The sequence below is a fragment of the Sabethes cyaneus genome, chromosome 1 (assembly GCF_943734655.1).
Source record: "Sabethes cyaneus chromosome 1, idSabCyanKW18_F2, whole genome shotgun sequence".
NCBI lineage: Eukaryota > Metazoa > Arthropoda > Insecta > Diptera > Culicidae > Sabethes > Sabethes cyaneus.
In genome coordinates, this window is record NC_071353.1 from 4506085 (window position 1) to 4515364 (window position 9280).

The 9280-nt window shown below is 44.6% G+C and overlaps 2 protein-coding genes across 2 annotated transcripts; one reads left to right on the plus strand and one right to left on the minus strand.

Moving 5' to 3' along the window:
- The first annotated feature begins 982 nt into the window (after nucleotides 1–982).
- Nucleotides 983–2928, plus strand: LOC128742499 (heat shock protein 70 A2-like). The gene is made up of 2 exons (XM_053838921.1): nucleotides 983–1369; nucleotides 1426–2928. The coding sequence occupies exons 1-2, from the start codon at nucleotides 992–994 to the stop codon at nucleotides 2926–2928; spliced, it is 1881 nt and encodes a 626-aa protein (XP_053694896.1). The 5' UTR covers nucleotides 983–991.
- A 104-nt stretch (nucleotides 2929–3032) lies between these two features.
- LOC128734507 (N-acylneuraminate cytidylyltransferase) lies at nucleotides 3033–4048 on the minus strand. The gene is made up of 3 exons (XM_053828749.1): nucleotides 4032–4048; nucleotides 3810–3962; nucleotides 3033–3750 (listed from the first exon to the last, which is right to left on the minus strand). Exons 1-3 carry the CDS (start codon nucleotides 4046–4048, stop codon nucleotides 3033–3035), a joined length of 888 nt encoding a protein of 295 aa, XP_053684724.1.
- Nucleotides 4049–9280: the final 5232 nt, after the last annotated feature.

Consider the following 9280-nt stretch of genomic DNA (forward strand, 5'->3'; position numbering starts at 1 on the left):
AAACCTATCTAGGTACTATACCTATATAACCTATAACCATGAATTGCATCAGCTGCTTAGGGAACCACCCATCGCTCACACCGCAAAAATCTGTCGCCTACGATGGGCTAGGCACGTCGTGAGGATGTCGGACGACGACCCGGTCAAAAAAGTTCTCAATAACGATCCGACTGGAACGAGACGGCGGGACCGAGTGGAATGAAGACGACTTCTTCGTACAGCAGAGGAAACCACGGCCTGGAGCTAATTAAACAAACAACAAATTAAGGAGTTGTTGATCCCCCGAAATAGTTAACAAATAACTTTATTTCCCAGTTTAGACGTACACTACAAGTATGTGGCTCTGTTGAGGGGTACCATCGATTGAAGGAAGTCATTACTTCCGAACCTTCATGGACGATTCACCCTACTGGCAGGGATGGTTCCATCACTTTGACTCAATTTTGATTCATTTAAGAGTACCGTCTCAGCCGAGCAAAATTTGATAAAATGATATATGAGGCATTTATAGAACAAGTTATTATCTACAATTTTGCTGAATAAGGTTTTGCTGTATCTTTTGTAGTTACGGCGCTACAATGCTAGTAACTCTTTAGTGCCTAATGAACGTTCATAGTTTGTGGTAGCACCCTAGCGTAGGTGTACATCCGCAGTGTGCTGTTTTTCTGCAGTGCAACATATTGCTTATATTACTGTAACGTGAATGCAAATGTCACTCATTCACTCTGTGGCTCTCTTTCGGGTAGGTCCCTACCTACGAGTGTAAATAATATCGATGTAACAAAATTGCGCGTTTCGTACCTTCCAGAAGGGGAACACAGGTGAGTGTTCATCCATTGCTGCTCGTTGCAGTGTATCGAAACAATTTCCCAGTACCATCAAAGTTGGCCGTGGTGCAGCGAGTGGAGTGCAGAAAATAAAACGATTCGATCGATGAACGTGTGATTTAAATTTTTCATGAAGGTTTGCTTCTCAGCTTGCAGTGAAACAAATGACAGCAATCGGAATTGATCTGGGAACGACCTACTCCTGTGTGGGGGTGTTCCAGTATGGCAAGGTCGAAATAATCGCCAACGATCAGGGTAACCGGGTGACACCGAGCTACGTGGCCTTTACGCAAACGGAACGACTGATCGGGGATGCAGCGAAAAATCAGGTGGCGATGAACCCGCGGAACACGGTGTTCGATGCCAAACGACTGATTGGGCGACGATTCGATGATCTGAAAATACAGGAAGATTTGAAACATTGGCCATTCGCAGTGCAGGAAGAAGCCGGCAAGCCGAAGATATGCGTTGAGTATAAGGGCGAGCGGAAGGTGTTTGCACCGGAGGAGATCTGCTCCATGGTATTGACCAAAATGAAAGATGTAAGGTGATTTAATTTTTGATTGCCAGAAAAAACCCTTAAAAATTGTTATTTTAGACCGCCGAAGCCTTTTTGGGTTGTTCAATTCAGAATGCAGTTATCACCGTTCCGGCTTACTTCAATGATTCCCAACGACAGGCAACGAAAGATGCGGGGGTAATTGCTGGATTGAATGTTATGAGAATTATTAATGAACCGACGGCCGCGGCATTGGCTTACGGATTGGACAAAAATCTTAAAGGTGAACGGAACGTTCTCATTTTTGATCTAGGCGGAGGAACATTTGATGTATCAATTTTAAGCATCGATGAGGGCTCACTGTTTGAGGTGAAAACAACCGCTGGGGACACCCATCTTGGTGGGGAAGATTTTGACAATCGTCTGGTAGGCCACTTGGCGGAGGAATTCCTGCGAAAGCACAAGAAAGATATCAAGGCAAATCCGAAGGCGTTGCGACGTCTTCGAACTGCTGCCGAGCGTGCAAAACGTACACTATCGTCGAGCACAGAAGCGACGGTTGAAGTTGATGCTTTGGCAGATGGTATTGATTTTTACACAAAAATTTCCCGCGCCCGCTTCGAAGAACTTTGCTCGGATCTGTTCAAATCGACTTTGGAACCAGTGAAGCAAGCGCTAAGCGATGCCAAAATGAGCAAAAAGTCGATTCACGATGTTGTTCTGGTGGGTGGTTCGACTAGAATTCCCAAAATTCGATCCCTATTGCAAAATCTATTCGAAGGAAAGGCCTTAAACTTATCAATCAACCCTGATGAAGCTGTCGCTTATGGTGCTGCCATTCAAGCAGCCATACTGAGTGGCAGCACCGACTCCAAAATTCAGGACGTTCTCCTGGTGGATGTTACTCCGCTGTCACTCGGAATCGAAACCGCTGGAGGATTGATGACAAATATTATCGATCGAAACAGTCGCATTCCATGCAAACAGATGAAAACTTTTACAACTTACGCGGACAATCAACCGGGTGTTACGGTACAGGTTTACGAAGGTGAACGAGCTATGACCAGAGACAACAATCATCTCGGTTTGTTTGAATTGATGGGAATCCCGCCGGCACCAAGAGGCTCCCCGCAAATTGACGTTTCGTTCGATTTAGACGCAAACGGGATTCTAAATGTAACGGCAGTGGAGAAAAGCTCTGGTAAAAGCCGTAACATAACGATCAAAAATGACAAAGGGCGTCTTTCGCAACAGGAAATCGACCGCATGCTGTCGGATGCTAAGCGTTACAAAGTGGAAGACGACCGCCAGCGAGAGTGTATTGCTGCAAGAAATAAATTGGAGACCTATTGCTTCGGTTTAAAGTCGGCTCTTGCCGATTCTGGAAACCGTCTGAATGATTCGGATAAAAAGAAGATTCGCAAACACTGCGATGAAACACTGAAGTGGCTCGAGCAAAATGATTCAGCTAAAAAAGAGGACTATGAACGACAGTACAAGCAGATATCGAAATCCTGTACGCCAATCATGACTAAATTGCATCAAAAAGGATCAGGAACTACTACTGCTAATGAAGGTCCAACAATCGAAGAAGTAGAATAGATTTATTAATTCCTAGTACAAAGCGCACAAACCACGCTACCGAAATGCCTGTGCTTTTTCACGCAAAAACAGAGAAGACTGTTGGAAGCATTAAAATGGCTGTTTTATTTATCCTCAGTTTGTTCAGTGATTATTCTAGCTAAATTTAGATCATCAATGTCATCAATTTCTAGCGCATCTTTTGGGTTGACTTCAACCACCCGACAATGTTCGTTCTGAAAAATACCTTCCATAAGTATCAAGGATCGTCGGGCGAAATAAAACATTCCAGCTTCCACCAGTTCGCCGTCCCAATCCTGGCGACGCGGTCTGCTTCTGGGGTCAAAATTTAGCGGAACCATCTTCTCGTCCGCAGGCTGCATTCGCCAGCGCAGCTGGAAGCTTCGCACTGCACTAAAAACGCAATCCACAGAGCGGTGAAATTTCCGACAAGCTTCGGCCAGGTATTGGCTTCTCAGGAAAGGTGAAGTACACTGTACCAAAGCCACATTAGCAATCTCTGGATGTTTGCTCAGGAATTCCTGCGTCGATTCGATCGATGTGGATTGATCGCGAGCAAACTCGCCAGATCGAAAATGAAGTTGGATGCGATCCCCGGGAAAAGCCACTTGCACTGCATCGCCGATTCGATTGTCATCGGTCGATACCCAAATTGAATCGAACTCACCAAAACTCTCCAGAACTTCCAACGTTCTAACCAGCAACGATTTGGTACCGATTTTGGCAAGGTTTTTCAGCGGAATACTTTTCGAGCCGCCACGAGCTAGGATGAGGGCGGCAATGCTGCCGTTGCCGCTATGGTTCGGGTGTCGCTTTGGGCATCTAAAATTGCGAAAAATTTTTGGTATGGTTTGATGTTTCGAACTCCGGTTCGGACTTACCTAGGACTAGTCAGGGCGACAAGCGGCGAATGGTATAATGTTAGAATCGCGAGAACGGAAGTGATCATTTGCAGCGTTAACATTACTGCTGCGAGCAGTGCGATGTTTATCTTATTAAGCGCCTGTCGTCGTCGCGTCGTGAACGGTTCCAATCTGTTCCGAATGGAATGTCTTTTATCGAACGAAACGAGCTAAAATGAGAGCTTGACTCCTTTCTCTTACCTTTCTAGCGCTCTCATTTTCATAATTTGGTGAGCGACTGAAGTGATTTGTTTTTGTGCTACCCTACAGAAGGGATGATGGCTGGGAATTACCTTACAACTAAGACTACAGAACTCAAGACTGGGCATAGTAGAACGTTTTTGTGTTGGGAGATTTTGGATACTTTGTCCATTATTTTGAACATTTGTGGTAAACTGAATTTGGAAGGCCAACTCCTATTCCAAGGGATTTATTCATTGATCACGCAATCATCTAAAAAAATGTATCCGTGTGACGTTGATGACGGATGCGTTTAGAGTGTATAGAATCACAGTAGGCGTTTATTGTCAGGATATGCTAGGGAAGCAATCGCGTCGCGAATCGATTCTGTCTTTTCTCAATGAATTTTCCGGCCTAACCGCTAGTAAGTTGACTGAATTGTGAAATTATTCAAATGTCACGAACAATAGGCCCGGAAGCGGCGAAAGTAGTGGCTCTTCGCAAACGAAAGTTATGAAGAATTGCAGCCAAAATGGCAGGAGTTTCGCAAAGAAGGAAGAGCTTAAGAATTGATCAACCTAGTATCTTGGCTCTGGTTGAGGTCAGACATATAATTAATTTTTTATTTATAACGGTAGTTTTTCACAATCGATGAAAGGAGAAAGTAATGAAACACAGATATTGACGGTATTCCAAACATAATGGAAACAAGGCGTGTACTGAACTGAACTTTGGTCTTGACTGGACATTAGTTTGATCTGGACTGGACTCTCAACTGAATTGGATTTTAAGGTGAAGTGGACTGCACTTTGAAGTAGACTGAACTGGATTTTATTCTGCAGAATAACACTGGACTGGAATCTGGGTTGGATTCAGAATTGGACTAAACTCTTAATTGAACTGAACTAAACTTTAAACTAAACTGGATTTCGGCGTGGCTTGTAAGCCACTCGAGTGCTAGACGGGACTAGATTAGGTTCTGGAGTAGATTGTGAGTTGTACTGGGCTGCACTGAAATGGCCCATTATCGATGTCATCAACGGCCTATAGCAACAGAAATTCGTGAACGCAAGGACAGCCAGAGGCTTATGACGATGCAGTTTAGCCAACATCCGAGCTGTAGACGAGAACCTGTCCTGGCGACAGGCAAAAGTCTTGATGGGTAACCGTCAGCAGTCTGTAGTTCTATACTTTTCGATCGTGCGATAAACTGGCATGTATCAGATGAACTCTCTCTATCGGATCATGGACAAATTTTGTTTGAAATTGCAGCTAGTGATGTAATTAAGGAAACCTATAGAGATGCGCGAAAAACAAATTGGGATCTAGGGTACGGGTGGGTATTTCCCGCCCATTAAGCGGTAGCCTGACAATATTCAGGAACTACGTTGAAACTATATTTATTCGAGACAAGATTTTTATACCAGTTGATAGAATAATATTTACTGAATATCAGCGTGTATCTTGGTCTTAATAAAACGCTACTGAATTTGAGTTATAGTCGCGAGAAATGATGAAGTCGCTGCGACTAAATTGAGCCCATTTTCTATGGTGGTGTCTGTGTTTTTTAAATCCGACAGGCCGAAATAGCTAGCACAGCGATTAAATGCTTTTCAAAAACAGATCAAAAGAGACAAGAAAAGAGAGACCGATGGATAACTTCTCGCTATTGCCTACATTCCGGGCTCATTGAAGATAATTAGTTTTGCAGTGACAACAGCTTGCTGCTGTTGCTAAAATAGCGTACGGGTACGACTAATAGAGATGTCTCATGGTGGAACAAAAAGTTAGGAAAACTACGCAGGAAAGCACGGAAACTGTTGAATCGTGCTAAAACAACGTCAAGCTGGTTTGAATACAAAGAAGCCTTGAGTAATTACAACAGAGAAGTAAGAAGATCCAAGTGGAAAGATTGAAAGCATATGTATGAAAACATACAAAGCGCTCCTGAGACTGCAAGGCTTCAAGTTCTTTCGAAAGATCGTTCAAATGGCCTTGAGTCCCTCGAAAAGACCAACGGCCAATTTACGAAAACCGCAAATGAAGCTCTGGAACTAATGATGCATACTCATTTTCCAGCATCGCTCTTACTCACCGATCAAGTGCTCCGGCTCTCGGCTGGTAAAGTAGTAAGCCAACTCCTCTGTAGATGACTTTGATATCGTAGCCAGGATCTCTAAGACGGCGGAGGCAAACTACGCTAGACTAAAAGCGGAGTCTAGGAAGACTGAGCTAAAAATAAATGAAAGCAAACACGTAAAGGAAAAAAGCGCGCGCCTCCCACGGACTACAAGTGGTAGATGAGTTCGTGTATTTGGGATCGCTGGTGACCGCGGACAACAATACTAGTAAGGAGATCCAGCGGCGCATTCAAGCGGGAAATCGGGCCTACTTTGCCCTTCGTAAAACGCTACGATGAGGAAACATACGCCGCCCCACGAAGCTAATAATGTACCACACTCTAATTAGGTCGGTAGTTCTTTATGGACCAGAAACCGCACACGGAAGACATACGCGCACGTGTCGTGTTCGAAGGGAGGGTACTGCGGACGATATTTGGTGAAGTACAAACGGAAAGCGGAGGGTGGCGGAGGCGTATGAATCACGAGCTACAGGCATTGCTTGGAGAGATTCCCATCGTACACCTGGACTACGGTGGGTCGGACACGTCATAAGGACACCGGACGACGAAAAAAGTTCTCAAAAACTCCACCGGCACCGGCTACGATGGTTTAATTCATACCTTTCCGACCGCCAGCTGGAAGTAAGCATCGACGGTTTTACCTCCAGATCTTTCACTGCTAACTCTGGAGTTCCACAAGGTAGCCATCTTGAACCTTTGGTCTTCCTTGTCTAATTCAACGATGCCAACTTCCTCTTAAATGCCCGCGACTCTCTTGCCGACGATCTGAAGCTATATGCCAAAGTTGATAGTCCGTCCGACGCCGCGTTCCTGCAAGAGCAGCTATCGATTTTTGCGAAATGGTGCCGACAAATGTGAATAATTACATTCTCCAGGAAATTAAACCCTCTCGTCTTCGACTACATGCTATCAGACGTGCCTTTACGCCGCGAAAACTGTGTCAGGGACTTAGCAATACTGCTGGACTCTAAGCTTGACTTCAAACAACATAAAGGGTGTCCCACATCAAATTGCACCACGGAAAAAACGCTGTAGAAAATTGCCTAATTGACCGATCCTTTTCAAACTTTCAGACAACAAAATATAATCCATTAGTAAGCTTTTGGTTTGTTGCATTCAACTTCAATACCATAACCGTTTGCTCGTCCCTTACGCTTAACTCCACTCAAAAAGTTTTGTACAACCTAGCTGCAGCTTCCTCTGTACGGAAATCCAATTTTTCTTCATGTCTTCCTCAGACTTGACCTCCTTGGGATGCTTTCGTAGTGCCTGCTTCATAATAGGCTAGTATTTTTCGATGGTCCTTAGTTCCGGTGCGTTGGAGGTGTTCATGTCCTTGGATACGAAAGTGACTCCGTTGGCTTCGTACCACTCCAATACATCCTTTGAATATTGGCACGAAGATAGATCCGGCCAGAAGATCGTAGGGCCCTCGTGTTGCTTCGACAGAGAAGGCAGATGCTTCTGTAAACACTTCTTGAGGCAGATCTGCCCGTTTACAGTCCCTGTAGTCACGAACGGTGCACTCTGTTTGCCACATGATATATTTCTCGGCCAACTCATGTATTTCTTGGCAAACTATGTAAGTTTCTGCATCCTTACTTCCTCCGGAACATCAAACTTGTGCTGGGCGGTGAAGTATAGTAGCACCGGAAGCTGCCGGAACTCCACCTTGACGTAAGTCTCATCATTCATGATGAGAGTTGAGGATTTTCTAGGTGCTTGCGCAAAATAAATTTGCGACGTTGCTTTTCGGGTGACACCATTTTTTCCAATTTTCGAAAAACTGACCGCGATAAAAATAGAGTGTTAACAATACACTCTAAACTACTTCTACTCAAATGTTCCAGAGAAAATACCAAATGGGTAATTTTCTACAGCGTTTATTTCGTGGTGCAATTTGATGTGTGACACCCTTTATACATTGCTTCCCTGTCGACCTGGGTGTTCACATCCTCGACGACAATCTTGATGTCCCGTCGTGAGCAGCTGTCGTACGTTGCCTCCAGCTGCGCATAGAACACTTCCTTCTCGTCGTCGGGTCTACCTTCGTATGGCCAATGCACGCGTATGATGGTGTAGTTGAAAAAACGGCCTTTTATCCTCAACACGCACATTCTTCCATTGATCGCTTTTCAGTCCATTACGCGATCCTGCACTTTGCCCAACACTACGAAGCCTGTTTCCAGCTTGTTGGTCGCTCCACCACCGCTCTGGAAAAATTGCGCTTTGCTGTCACGGATCCTCTATACCTTCTCGCCTTTGCGACAGATCTCCTGCAGTGCCACGATGTCAACCTTTCGGCTCGGGGTTCCAACTAGTCGAGCAGCACCATGTCGCCACCAACGAAATTTAGCGATCTGCAGTTCCAGGTACCAAAACTCCAAAACTTGTCCATGCCGAATGTTTCGAGTAAAATTTTCTTGACTCTTTAGTTTGAAGGGTTTAGATAGGTAGCCCTACCAAGGCCTACGCTACCGAGTCTCGTGATGGGGCTGCTCCCTGTTGGAATACGACCTTAATTTCCACCGGGGTTGGTTTTACGCATTATCCAACCATTTACCAACCGAGTTGGCTACCCTTGGTGAAAATCGTACTTGTCGTTTCGATGCCCGCTAGTTGGATCACCCCCTCAAGAGCGATGTAGAATACCCAGCTAGCACCAACTCGTATATCAATGTACGAAAACTATCGTAAATATCTCCTAACAAACTCGAAATCGTAACTAAAGCTGGATAAAGTGGGATCAAGTTGATTTTCTGTCGTATATAATGATAATGACTGACATACATACGATTTTCAGCACAAAATCGTAGAGTAGCACGGAGCGACTCGCGCTTAATCGGATATTATCGTATATAAATACTTATATAGTCGTAACGCTCAAAATTATTCGTAATCACGTATATCGCCTGCAAAATAGTACGGATATGCCAATTTTGCGCATGAAATACGGTTTATTTAGCATGTATATCTGAACATAATGCTGATTTTTACCTTTTTTATACATATGAAAATGCTAGCTGGGTAGCATGTAGGATAAGCCGTCACCTTGTCTCAACCCTCGCCATGGCTCGAAAGGACTGGAGAGCGTCCCCGAAACGCGCGAGAAACACATCACTCGATT

Bases quoted from the DNA above. Each gene is read 5' to 3' on its own strand.
- LOC128742499 (XM_053838921.1), top strand. From the start codon at position 992: ATGACAGCAATCGGAATTGATCTGGGAACGACCTACTCCTGTGTGGGG. The intron at 1,370-1,425 runs GTAAGGTGATTT...TTGTTATTTTAG, and splicing joins TATTGACCAAAATGAAAGAT to ACCGCCGAAGCCTTTTTGGG.
- LOC128734507 (XM_053828749.1), bottom strand. The intron at 3,751-3,809 runs GTAAGTCCGAAC...TCGCAATTTTAG, and splicing joins GTCGCCCTGACTAGTCCTAG to ATGCCCAAAGCGACACCCGA.